This window comes from Nilaparvata lugens, chromosome X (assembly GCF_014356525.2).
Source record: "Nilaparvata lugens isolate BPH chromosome X, ASM1435652v1, whole genome shotgun sequence".
In the NCBI taxonomy this organism is placed as follows: Eukaryota; Metazoa; Arthropoda; class Insecta; order Hemiptera; family Delphacidae; genus Nilaparvata; species Nilaparvata lugens.
In genome coordinates this window covers 39483809-39498218 of record NC_052518.1, presented here as the reverse complement: position 1 = coordinate 39498218, position 14410 = coordinate 39483809, and the positions used below count along the sequence as shown (strand labels likewise).

General features: G+C 32.4%; 1 protein-coding gene across 1 annotated transcript in view; it reads right to left on the bottom strand.

The window, feature by feature from the left end:
- LOC111046958 (mitogen-activated protein kinase-binding protein 1) overlaps positions 1-14410 on the bottom strand; it is a gene marked incomplete at its 5' end in the record, with an annotated part of 142318 nt that overhangs the window by 66717 nt on the left and 61191 nt on the right. Inside the window, 3 exon segments of the mRNA XM_039443242.1 lie at positions 565-678; positions 4950-5065; positions 6292-6485. Of these exon segments, the coding sequence (XP_039299176.1) occupies positions 565-678; positions 4950-5065; positions 6292-6485 (424 nt within the window).

Below are 14410 nucleotides of genomic sequence, written 5' to 3'. Positions count from 1 at the left end.
GCAATAGCTGTAGTGTGGCGAAAAATATCGTTCGCACCACGGGCAAAAATGTTTTTCTGCCTCTCAATCTTTTCTAGTGAAAACTAATTTCGAGCCGGAAAAATCTCATTTTCTACTCTAGGTGCGAAATATACTATTACTTTCACTTTAGAAAATACTAAATTTTAAACAACTTTTATAGAGTTTTGCGGTAATTTTGTTTTGTAGAGGATACTCATAAGTGTTCTAGACTTGAGCGTGAGTAGTTGTACGGATGATAAGAGATGTATGAACTTACAACTTTAGGTTGGTTCCAAAACACTGAGATGTAATTTTGAGTTCAACAACAGACATTTACAACGGAAGAAGAGAAAGCACACCGCTTATCTTATCTATCAGCAATGTCTATCTAGATAAGAATTTTCATGCCCATCTTTCATGAAGTTTATTATTTAATTACATTGACAAGAAAAATAAGGATGGATATAGATTTGTAGGTAGGTAGATTTCTCATTTCATATCAATCTGTTGTTCTGTTGTCATATCACTTAACATGTTCAATGAGTAAATGAATTACAAACTTACCTCGAACTTGAAACTACCCAAAGAGCTGTCATCTGTATGATGCCTATTCCGTTGAAAACTGTTTATTTCAGTCATATCACTACCTCTAGTAACAGAAATTTTACTGCTGATCAGCTGAAAAGAAAATAAATTAATGAGATTGAAAAAACGTTCTACTCGTTTATATCTACTTAGTTGATTATATTATTTTGTTAAAAATTAATTTTACCTTATTTTGGAAGTAACAAATATATTTTATTTATTAATCTATTTACAGCAATGGAGAAAAATAGGTTTTTCCTTATATGTATCATTGACACATGAAATGCTAACAATAATAACAGCACAATTCACTCTTTGAAATTAACAAATCACCTCAAAATAGAATTGAAAAATGAAGAAAACTTAAACAACAATTATTATATAAGAAGAATTACAATTAAAAAAAGTTAATATTGAATAAACATGACTACAGGACAAGTAACACAATTTTGTGTGAACACACATGTTCGTCATACATGTGATGTTACCAGCGAAAGGCTTCAAACAAAATTTTTTTGAGGTTGGGGTTTTGTATATTCGAATTTTTGTTCGCTGTTATTATAATTTGTAATTTTCCAGTAGTTTAATAATTGTTCTTGGTTGTTCATTTTATGTTGGAAGCTGCCGTCAAATAACTGTTTTCCGTTTGAAGCCTTTCGCGTGAATGACTTTTTTGTTCGAAGTCATGTCCGTTCACACAATCATGTTCGATACACTTGTCCTGCGTGGCCGGCCTTATTGTCCGCTATCCATCTCAGAGGCTACAACAATATTGTGTTTCTCTCTCCAATTCTCTAAAGCAGAAAGTTCGGAAGCAGGATGTTTTAACCTATATAGTTGGACCCAGTGTTGGTAGTATACCTATAGTCAGACGCGTCAGATACCTAGAGCTGCGTTTGACTAAGTAGGTTTGAGAGATTTGAATTAAGACCTTCAAATTGTCAGCATTGCTTGGAAGAGAAGCATAGGTGTAATATTAATTTTTAAAAAAGATAAATAATTTGAATTTAGCGCTGAACAAAACATCGATACTGTATAATCAAATAGAGAAATATCGATAGTCGAAAGTTCATTTGTCGATGTATCGTTGATAATTTCAAAATAATGTTTGTAGGCACAAAGAAGAAGGGATCAGAGGGATTCTTACCGACTATTGTTTCGCCTAATGTGTAGTATCACTTATACCAGTAGAAAGCGCTTGTATACGCAAATGACGATTTCTGTCTGAGCTGGATTAGTACTATAGTAGGGGGACGTAGTGGGGAGTCATTGGCATCCTACACTTCCCTCTCCAACAAACCAGTTCACACCACTCTCTCCCCCCAGCAAAACAACTGCTGACAGCATTTGTGGCTTGAGGCATGCATGTCATTGTTTTGCTAATAATACATAGACTAGACATTCATTTTTCTTATTCTAATCACTTGCTACTCTCAACTCTCCAGATCGCATAAACGCTGCGTCTCCAGTGACAAAGAGGATTAATTTTCATTTCTAATCAACAAGAACTAGAAAACAATAAGTGAATGAGTGGCCAGATAAACTATTGTCCATTATAAAAATGTAATATAATCCAAACTTTATTACATTATGTACTTCAATTCAATAATTGAAAAAAATTAAATCAATCTAATTTAATCCACAATATTGCGATTTTGAACTTAAAAATTGAGAAAGAGCATGGAATAATTTTAATCATGACATGTTCTTGAGGTGCTGTGCAATGCAGCATTATATTTCTCTATTATTGTTCTAAAATGATTTCAATAAATGATGTCGAAACTGCTCATTAACAATAATATTGTTTCAGTTACTTTTTTTTCATTGAATAGCCAAAGATTGTTAATCTTAATAATATTATTTCAGTTGCTTTTTGTTTTCATTGAATAGCCAATGGTTGTCAACCTTTTTCATGGACTGTACCCATAGTGGAAAGTTCTAATTTTGCATATGAACTAAATGCTGTTATGCTAGCCGTCTAGCGGGAGATTGGGGAAGAGGGAGTAATTTGAAAATTCAATGAATTTCTCTCATTATAAACTTATAAGAGCCACTATCTTCTTAGCATTCAGTAAAATAACATCCAGTTTCATTGTATATTATAAGGAGGAAATTGATTGATACTCTTTAAAAAGATTTACCTACCCCTGTTATGTATGTGTATTTTTGTCGTAAATGTATTTCCTTTGCTTGATATAATACAAAATTATAAGTAGAGCAATAAAGAGCAAAACTAAAATCGTAAATCGATTTTGAAATAATCTTCATGACCTTTTAGAAGAAACTTTGTGGCTGAATCTGCTAATCAATTCCGACCATGTTGATAAACTTGAAACGCAAAAAATGCTGTTGATTTTATCATTTTTATTCATAGTTCACTTGGACGCACGGTTTATTTTCACTTGAAAATATCAAGAGATTGAAGATATTCTCCTCATATTCACGATCTCGGTAGTTCTAAGATGGAAAACAGTAGTTGAAGATAAATATTTATGGTAACTGAGCTCCTATAGGATAAAATTTAGAACCAATCATGAGTTTCTATGATGTATGATCCTCGTTTAAGAGACTCTTGATTAACAGTGGAATTGCGAAAAAATGGTAAAACTTCAATCGTACTTTTTCAATCGGTTGTAACTTTCTAATGGTATTGAAATCGAAAGTATAGTTGATTGGAGTGAGAAGAGGAGGAAATTCCTCACATCCTTGACTAGATTTTGATTTTATATCTGAATTATTTCATAAGATATGCAGCATTGAATAAATAAATTGTCATTATTTTGTGTATGGAATATGGGTTGAAGTACAGTTGTCACTCAACAAAAAATTTCCCATTTCTCTTAGGAACTTCACTCATGATATACGATTTCCAACTACCTTGACAAGCCGAAAAGAAAGAGCGTACGGGAAGATCCGAACATTGTATCAAAAGTTATGAATGAAATTTCTATCCTTGAGGTGTCCTGAAAATCCTCTTCTCTGTGTTGTAGGTTAGATGCCAACACAACAAAGTTATTAAATATAAAGTTTCCAATACTAAAATTTTTAAATAAAAAATAATAAAACACTTTAAAAGATAAAAAAAAAATAAATAAATTGATTTAATTTATTTAATTAAATAAATCAAAAGAATTGTACCAATTACATTAACACAACTTTTACAAAATAATATCATATTACAGGATTTCAATAAAACAATAAACAAAAAGCCAAATATAAATTTAAATCAAATAAATAGCATTTTGATTAAATTTGAACAGTAAATAAATAACAAAAAGAATTATTCTAGCCTAATATTTGGAGGGAAGTTGAGTGGTATAAAACGTTATGGCAGTTAAAAACTGGAGGGAAAGAAGCGAAGTCTTGTTCTGTTTGGTATTTTTCGTGATGGTAGATGTACAACCAATGTCTTTGTTGTGTGTAAAAAGATTTAGCTAGCGCAGTTTTATCATTAAAGGTTTATCTTGAATTAAAATGTAAAGTGATATGACGGAAAAGAGAAAATGTAGTATTAATGTGGAGATGAAATGTAGTTTTGAAACGGTTGAATGTTATTAAAGTGGAAATCAAACTTGACACACTTTGTGGGATAATATTATTCTTTTTATTATGAATTGGCAGAAAAATTGCATAAAATGTATTTAAATTATTAACTTCTATTATTAATTGTATGTTTTCTAAAAAGGGTGAGTCATTATCATTGTCATTATTATTATTTTGTATAAGTATAACCTATGTATTAATTGAAATTAAACTTATTTAAGGACTGTGTCCAAGAACATGAATATAAAATTAAAATCAGCATATTACTAAATTAAATATGTTCTTATTTTTACTACCAATTCCATTAGGTTATCATTTTCATGATAAAATTTAAAAACTCCCTTAAGCTCTATGTAAGGAATTGTTTTGTTTTGGATTGTGCTTCTGACAGTGGTAAAAATTGAAGAATTTTATTTAAATTTTATATTTAATAAAAATATTAAAAAAGACGGGTGTGGCAATATATAATTGGCTAGTATTAAATCCGTTTTATAAATTGACTGAATTTGATGAGTGCCTAGTAAATATATGTTAGTAAATAATTAGTACCTGTCAGTAAGTGTTGGTTAGTCTGATTATCTTGTTATCTAAATTCAACTTCTCTTCATCACTCAACTGTGATACTATAGTAGAAACTTCCAAATGTATTTATTGTGGTTGTTATTCTATTTGTTAATATTAACCATCATTACATGAGCATTGTGTATATACTACTGTAGAAGTGTGTGACTAGAACTTATCGTTGTTATGTTATATATTGACGTTGTCTATGCTGTAAAGGCTTTTCGACAATAAAATTTTATTTATTTATTTATTGGTACCTTTTTTTGAGTGCTGATCGTTTCTCTTTTAACTTCAGTAAACAATGACCTGCTAGTTTCAGTGCCACTGTCAATAGAACTGTCTTCTTTTGACCCGTCAGAATCTAATCTTTTCTCTGTGAACATACAATAAAAGTATAGTATTAATTTAAGTAATTCTAGTGACAGGCTTCAATATAATTCACGTTCAATAAAAGTAGAATATTTTTAAACACTACTACCATCATTCTGAATATAAAATAATTTGATCGAAATCTAACCAGTTCCACTTTTTTACGACGATAAACTAATGGAAATGCTCATATCCCAAGAGTATTTATTCTACACGGAATTCTTTTTGGCAATAACCTAGGTATGATTTGTGCCGACCAGACGTTTCTCAATGTGTACGTTCAGGGAACACGGTGAATTGTTCCAAGTGGTGAATTGTGACTAGTGGTAGGAAGTTCCGCGTCTCACGGGAACCATTTCAATAGTGAGTGTTCCAAAATCCAGCTACCGGTAAATAAATCCTGCCTCGCACTCTGACCGCGGTGCATTCAGAATGTACCACAATCGGAGAGCTGTCATTGGTCGATAAGATAAACCGTCTGCACATGCGCAGATAGCTTGTTGTCTATCATAGCAAAGACGCAGAATACATAACCAACTAAATTATGTTTGATAAACATTCGTTAAATGATTTCTTATTTATAGAATATTCGTTAGTGATGAAGTGGAAGAAGTGCACATTTCTCTAGAAGGTAAGTTTGTAAAGCAGCCTTTGTTCATTTAAGCAGATAGTAAACGACACACATTGGTAGAAATCAACTTCAAAAGGGCACACCAAAAGCTTGAACCAACGATTTTGAAGTGGCGTTCCATGGGATCAAGTAGTTTTGCACCAGTCACGTGGCATAGAACAATTTACACTGGAACTGGAACAATTTACCACTTACCGCATTCCGAGAACGAACCCAATGTTGAGGAATTAAGTGTAACAAACTATTATAGTTATACGCCTTATAATAGCTTTTTACCAAGAACTATAACGGTCTGGAACACCAGGCTAATAGCTATTATAAGGTCTATAACTAGAATGGTTTGTTACACCATATTCCTTAACATTGGGTCGGCCATTGTATTATTATCAATTATATAATATGTATTATTATCAACTTTATATTGTATTATGATCACATTTTTATTTTAGATTTTTTGCCTTATAACAGTTATTATCAAAACGTATAGAAATGATAAAATTCTGGGGCGAAGAAATTAATGAATTAATATCGATTTGTCAAGATTGCATAGTGTCATCTTCTAAGGATAATGTTAATGTGTAATGAATAGGAATACTGACCACTGTCATTACCTGAAGTCAACGGAAATGGAATGATACTGTCACTATCAAAGACAGATTTGACAGTTATACCAGTGGGGCGAATACGCTGGGCCCATCTGCCTTTTGGCACTTCCACTATTCGAGGATTGGCTCCACTCAAAGGAACAGACATCTGCTTTTTAGCCCATAACGGCAATTGACCCACACTGAACCTGCACAGCATCACACCAATCACACTATCATTAAGTAACATTAATATCATCAAGCATTTCTATTATACAGAGTAAGTGAAAAGTCCAAGTACGGCTTAATATCTCATACACAAAGGCTATTTGACGGTGGGTGTGATTGGGGATCCTACTCAAATTGAAAATACTACTTTACTATGACTTCAAAAATCTGGTCCGCCATATTGAATGCAACTTTATTTTTTTAAATAGGAAGTCATGCGATATTTACCATAACCATTCAAATGGTCATGCGATACATGATTTCGATACGAAATTTCAAGAAAAAAATAATGACGAAAACCGCATATCGAAAATCTCAAACCGTTTAGAAGGTATTCACATTATTAATCAATACTATTCAAAGCAGAAAGTAGAGAAAAAGTCTGAGAACGGCTTAATATCTCATAAACAAAGGTAATTTGATGGTGGGTGTGATCGAGGATCCTACTCAAATTGAAAATACTACTTTACTATGACTTTAAAAATATGTTCCACCATCTTGGATCCGCCATATTGAATGCAACTTTATTTTTTTAAATAGGAAGGTGGTCATGCGATACATGATTTTGGTACGAAATTTCAAGAAAAAATGAATGGCGGAAACCACATATTGATATCTCAAACCGTTCAGAAGATATTCACATTATTAATCAATACCACTTGTGTATTTCATTTCTGATATGCATAATATCAATCAATCAATCAATCAATCATTTTATTCAGTAAAATGCATTACAAAATTGGTCCCGCTAAACCTAAAAGATTTAACAGCAGGTGCCTACAAATAATAAAATACATAAATAGAATGAATGCTAACTTAAAAATAAACTAAGGAAAAAATTTTTTTCATGAAACTGGGAGTTTAGGAATTTAAAAAGGAGTATGGGGTATTAGATGAACTAAGGATGATTAATAGGGTGGTGCAGGGTTAAAGGAAATTGGAAAAAATGGAAAACTCAAAAACTTCAAATTATAATACTAAATTAAATTTAAAATAAAATAAACTTGATACTCTATAGTAAGTAAGCATCAAAAGATATTAATCTTATTCAGAATTAAGGATAATACTAAATAAAAAATACAATAAGTGATCGGGAGTCTCAAACGTTAATTAACCATCCATATAGTATATGAAAATTAAATGATATATTAATATAATATATAAATGAACGATTTTGATTTTTGATATTATGAAAAATTAGATAGTCACTCTAAGGCGGCGGTGTTTCACAGATACTAAAATTCATTTTACCAGCAAACTAATATTTTGTAATTATAAAAATAAAAAAAAGCAAAAAATTGATGATTTTTCACTATCTAGTGTACATTAAAGTGTTGGAGTAGTAGTGTCACAAATTAAAATCATTCACAATGATAAGTTGGAAAATATCTTCCTTGGAATAATCTCGGATGATGATAGGGAGCAAATTAAACAGTTTTGGAATAGTGTATTTCAATGATCTTTTTCCGTACAAATTATTATATCTAGGAATTGAATATACACTGAATGCTCTAAGATTATATTGAGGTATAGGTGCAAATTGTCGGTAAGAATAATTATTTCTGTACATTAATACTAACTTATATAGATAGAATTGTTTGGAGTGAGTGTGTGAAAAAATCGTTGAACGGATTGTTTATCATGAATTGTGAAATTTAATCGGTTAGATACGGACATTATACATCTGAGGGTTCTGAATTGGATACGCTCTACCCTGTCTAATAGGTAGTTTGCAGCACATCCCCGAGCCTCGATGCCATACCTAATTAAGGATATTCTGATAATGATTTATAAATTAGATAAAGACAATCTGGTGGTATATTTCTATGTAAAAAGAAGATTTGAGCACTGATTGCACGTAACTTTTTCGAAATATGATCTATATGTAATTCCCATTTTAGTTTATCATCCAAGATTACACCAAGGTAACGGGTGTTATTTGTAACTTTCAAAGGGGTACATGTGCAGGGATCACCATTATTCAAATAAAGACACTTACAATCATGAGTTTTTATAACTGGAGGATTAAGAAGTTTAGTATGGGGTGTTTTGAAGTGTAGGACCACTGTCTTAGATTTATTAATAATCAAGTTCCTATCATGTGACCATCGAATAATATTATTATAGTCATCTTGAATCAATTTTTCGGCTATTTCGAAATTTTTATGGGCTACTATCAAAGCAGTGTCGTCTGCATACATAAATAGCTCTCCATTTTTTATCACAGATGGCAATCCATTAACGTAAATGTTATATAAAATAGGAGCTAGTATACTTCCCTGTGGTACTCCTACATCGCATCCATAAGATTGACTTGTGTATTTATCTAATTTTACAAGAAATGAGCGGTTATGTAAATAACTCTTGAACCAATCATAATTGTGACCAGAAATACCAATTTTATTCAATTCATTTAAAAGAAACTGGTGATCTAGGGTATCAAAAGCCTTTGAATAGTCAATGAATATAGCCATTACATGTAGTCTATTATTAAGATGACAGTTAATTACATTTGTAAATTCGACAAAAGCTGTTCAGTGCCTTTTCCTTTTTGAAAACCATATTGAGAATTCGTAATTATTTCATTGGCTTTGAGGTATTGGTTCAAAGATGCAGATACATATTTTTCAAATATTTTTTCAAAGATTGGGAGTTTAGCAATAGGCCTGTAATTTGCTAGACAGCTGCGAGGTCCACATTTGTGTATTGGTTTGACTATGGCTTTCTTTAATGGCTCTGGAAAAATGCTTTTTCTTATACTTAAATTGATCAGATTGGAAGTGGAATTACATATTTTTTCTTTTATCATCTGCACATCGAGAACCCTTATATTATCAATACCAGGAGATTTGTTCTTATTCAAGTTATTGATTATTTTCAATATATAATATTTTCAATATATAAAGTCTTTATTATAAAGACTTTGATTTGTAGGAGTATGTATATTTTGCAATAGAATATGGGGGCATTTGTGTACAATATTGTTTACGTTCCTCCTGAATGATTCCGCAAATTCATCACAGATATTTTCCTTAGAAAACAAGCCATCAAACTCACGTAAGATAGAGTGGTCAGAGTCATCTCTTGCCCTTCGCCCCAAAATCCCATTTATGCAATAATATCACTATATAATAGTCCAGGCAATGAATGCTTGAAAAAGGGTATAGAGGGAAAAGTTGGAAAGACAATTTTTGACCTCGCAGTTCTGTTTAGGGTAGTAAGGAGGTAAACATATCAAAAGTCCCCACCCCTACCCCCTGTGCTAAGGGTGTGGGGTTGGTTTAATAGTACCATTTTTTGGTTTTTCGCATAAAACTCAGAAACTATGTACCCTAAGGACTTGACTGTCATATAACAAATTGAAGCTTACATAATTTCCTACAATAATAATTTTTCTATATCTCTTCTAGTTTTCGAGATATCCGCTCTTGAAGGTGACATTTTTGAAAAAAAACACGTTTGCCACCAATTTATTTTTATTTTTGCTCTTATAACTTTTTAAAAATCGATGGAAAAAATCCATGTTGACTATAAGCTTATAGAACATTTGATTCTCTTCAATTTGATGTATAATTTCATCCTTTAACGAGTTCCCCTACACCTTCTGCAGCAGCTTTAGTGTTGAGTGTGAAATCTCTATTTTTGCAACAATTGACAAAGGAATTTGGAGGGGATGTTTGAAACTAAATTTTTGAATTTGCAGCTTTGTTGAGACTAGTTAGGAGGAGAACATATCAAAAGTCCCCATTCCTAACACAAGTGCTAATGGGATGAGGGCGGTTTAAAAGTTGCATTTTTCAGCGTTTTGCTTCTACGATCATATCTAGAGAACAATGCGTTCAACCGACATAAATAACTATTCAAAAATCAAGCTTGATAAATTCTCTACACTTTTTGTTTAGTAATTTTTTTGATATTCCCAACACTTCCCGAGACATTCGTTCTTGAAGGTGTGTTATTGTTAAGACAACAGGATTTCATCCAATGCTTTGCTCTTTCAGGGCTTATAACTATCCAACAATGTATCTTAAAAACTAATGCTTATCGTAGTAGGTATGAGGAGCATTGGATTCTCTTTGGAATGATGTATTATTTCACTATTCCAAGGTTTCCTTTCATTGTTATAGCAGCTTCAATGTAGAGGGTGGAATTTTCATTGCTGCAACAAGTGTCAACTCAGCGGATCCACACCTTCAACAGTGGGGAAAAAGATGCGCACTTTTGCTATGTTCACCTACTAACTAGTCTAAATCAAGCTGCAAAGTCAAATATTATGTCACAGACACCCCCTTCAAATGTCATTGTCAAACGATCAATTGTTGCAGCAATGCAACATTATTAGAACATTATTAGAGAGCAAAGCATTGGATAAAATTCTGTTATTTTAAAAATTACACACCTTCAAGAGCGAATATCTCGGGAAGTGTAGGGAATATCAAAAAAATTAATCAACAAAAAGTGTAGAGAATTAATCAAGCTTGATTTTTGAATAGTTATTTATGTCGGTTGAACGCATTGTTCTCAAGATATGATCGTAGAAGCAAAACGCTGAAAAATGCAACTTTTAAAGCAAAACGCTGAAATATGCAACTTTTAAACTACCCTCATCCCCTTAGCACTTGTGTTAGGAATGGGGACTTTTGATATGTTCTCCTAACTAGACCCAACAAAACTACAAAGTCAAAAATTTTGTTTTCAAACATTCCCTCCAAATTTCTTTGTCTATTGCTATATTGTTGCAAAAATAGAGATTTCACTAAAGCTGCTGCAGAAGGTGTAGGGGAACTCGTTAAAGGATGAAATTATACATCAAATTGAAGAGAATTAAATGTTCTATAAGCTTATAGTCAACATGGATTTTTTCCATCGATTTTTAAAAAGTTATAAGAGCAAAAATAAAAATAAATTGGTGGCAAACGTGTGTTTTTTTCAAAAATGTCACACCTTCAAGAGCGGATATCTCGAAAACTAGAGGAGATATAGAAAAAATTATAAGCTTAATATTGTAGGAAATTATGTAAGCTTCAATTTGTTATATGACAGTCAAGTCCTTAGGGTACATAGTTTCTGAGTTTTATGCGAAAAACCAAAAAATGGTACCTTAAAACCACCCCCACACCCTTAACACATGGGGTAGGGGTGGGGACTTTTGATATGTCTACTTCCTTACTAACCTAAACAGAACGGTGGGGTCAAAAATTGTCTTTCCAACTTTTCCCTCTATATCCTTTCCTTGACTGGACTAATATTGATTAATAATGTGAAAATCTTCTGAACGGTTTGAGATATCGATGTGCGGTTTTCACCATTCATTTTTTCTTGAAATTTCGTATCGAAATCATGAATCGCATGACAACCTTCCCATTTAAAAAAATAAAGTTGCATTCAATATGGCGGATCCAAAATGGCAGACCAGATTTTTGAAGTCATAGTAAAGTAGTATTTTCAATTTGAGTAGGATCATCCCCAATCACACCCACCATCAAATTACCTTTGTGTATTTGATATCAAGCCGTTTTCGGACTTTTTACCCACTCTGTATAGAATTATAGATGATACTAGAAGAATTGAAGCACAGTAGGATGTATCAAGTCCCCTTTTATTTTATCAGAACACGACTAGTTTCAACTCTTCAAGAGCCACTTTAAAGTGTAAATCTTTCCATGATTTACATTTGAAAATGGCTCTTGAAACTAGTCTTGTGATAAAATAAAAGGGTACTTTATGCATTCTATTGTGTTTCAATCTCTATATCTATAAAAGGCTAAGCCCCGACAGACTGAAATCAAACCACAGCCCAAACTACTGAGCCTGAAATCTTGAAATTTTGCACAATTGTTTATGGTAGCCTCAAAACATCCACTAAGAAAGGATTTTCAGAAATTTGCACCCCTGAGGTAGCTGGGCCCACCCAAAAATGTTGTACTTCTTAACCGCTCATGAGGAACTTTTTTGTTCAGCTACGAAAAAAATTAGATCTATGCAGAAAAATTCCGATCGGGAGCACAGGGGGGTTCAGGAGAGGGCATTTTTCGAAAATGTTGGTGTAAAATCACACTACAGCTCAAACTAATTGGCCAAAGACTTGAAACTTTGCAAAAATATTCTTCAAACATGCTAGACGCGCACTAAGAACGGATTTTGAGATATTTTGCCTCTTAAGGGTTTCAAAGGATGAAAAAGGATCCTATTAAGTAAGGTTATGAACATGGTAGGGTGAACTCCATATGGAACTGAGATAATTGACACATGGTATTCTAACATATGTTGTAATCATTGGGAAGCTTAAAATAGTCTTATCAATCAGCTGATCGAATTTATTTTGCGTTTATCGAGAGCGCGAGCTTGCCACGTGTTTGTTCCGAAGGCGAGTTGCGCCTTCTATTAGCTGTATATATAGTGTCTCATACATTCCGATTAGAACAGAGCACATTTTCTTTGGTTAGGAGTTTGTTGATAATTATTTTTTCAAATTCAATTTTTATTACCATCAAAAATCACATTGAAAACGTTTTTATTAGACAACAAAATTACAAAAACAAAAAGGCAAGCATATACCTACATTTATTGGCAGCACGGCCAGAAAAAGACAAACTTGAGTACTATATCCGTGAGTTCATTCAATACCTATAACTTATATATATTTTTTGTTGATATTTTGTGAATAAAAAGTTTGAGTTGATGAGAGATGTGAGTAATTCCTTATATTTGATCCAAATGGTTATTCATATTGTAGTAGTCGGGGTTACTGCAATCAAAAGCTTTTTTATTCTGTAGCTAATAAATTTCATACGTATTGATTGTCCATAATGTAACCAGTGTCCATAATGGAAGTGATTGAACTACTCAAAATTAATTAAGAGGGGCTTACTGGTCCCTCATAGAATTTATAGTATTCCTGGTGATTGTGCCTGTCTTTTTTCAGCGTTGACTATTAATAAAAAAGCTTTATTTACAATTTAACTAGCTTACCCGGCGAACTTCGTACCGCCAAAAAGTCAATGCATCTCATGTCACACTTGACTTTATTTGGTGAATCATGAAATTTATCCGACAATCAATATTTTCATTTACATCTCAAAACGGACTTCCTATGTGCTTAGTCATGCAGCATTCATTATTCCGAAAACATATTCTTCTCAATCAATTGGTATAGTGAGGTCAACGTTATAATGGCAGTATTTGATTAACATTGGTGTTGCTATCCTTGTCTATCATTCAACAAAGGAGGTAGCACTATGCTTTTCTAGCTCCACAACGTTGCCAAATATGTTTTTAACAATTTAGAAATATAATTAAGACAGAGAATCGGCATCGCCGTTCTCCTATCGTTATCTACTGCCATTATAACTTGGACCTCACTATAGTAATATCTATCAGTAAAGTGTTGGAATAAAAAAAAATAGGTTAAATCAGTGTTTCAAAGATGAATTCAATGTTTTCATAGTTGTTGATTGTCAATAGATGGTCTAGGAAATATGCGATGTACGATGAATCACACAGAATTCCATATTCTTTCCATCATCCATTTTAGGATGAATATAAGCTAAGCTAAATTAAAAAAAATGTAAATTATTCTGTCATTCTTCAGTAATTAATGAATGTTTTATGAACAACTCTCATGAGGTGAATAATTTTTTTTCAACATTTTCCAATTTTTCAATGATAGGGAGTGATAATTATCTGTATAGGTCTTCTAAGGAACCATTATCTACAGCTGGTACCAATCAACTACACTTCAACTCCAAACTACCGTTTTAATACCAGTACACAATTTATTACAGGGTGACGTGTTTATTCTACATCAGGTAACTTTAGATGCTAAATCATATTATCACAACATGATCTTGAATCATGATCATATTTCCGTTCTTCGGTAGCCGCTTGGCCGACAATTTCGAAAACA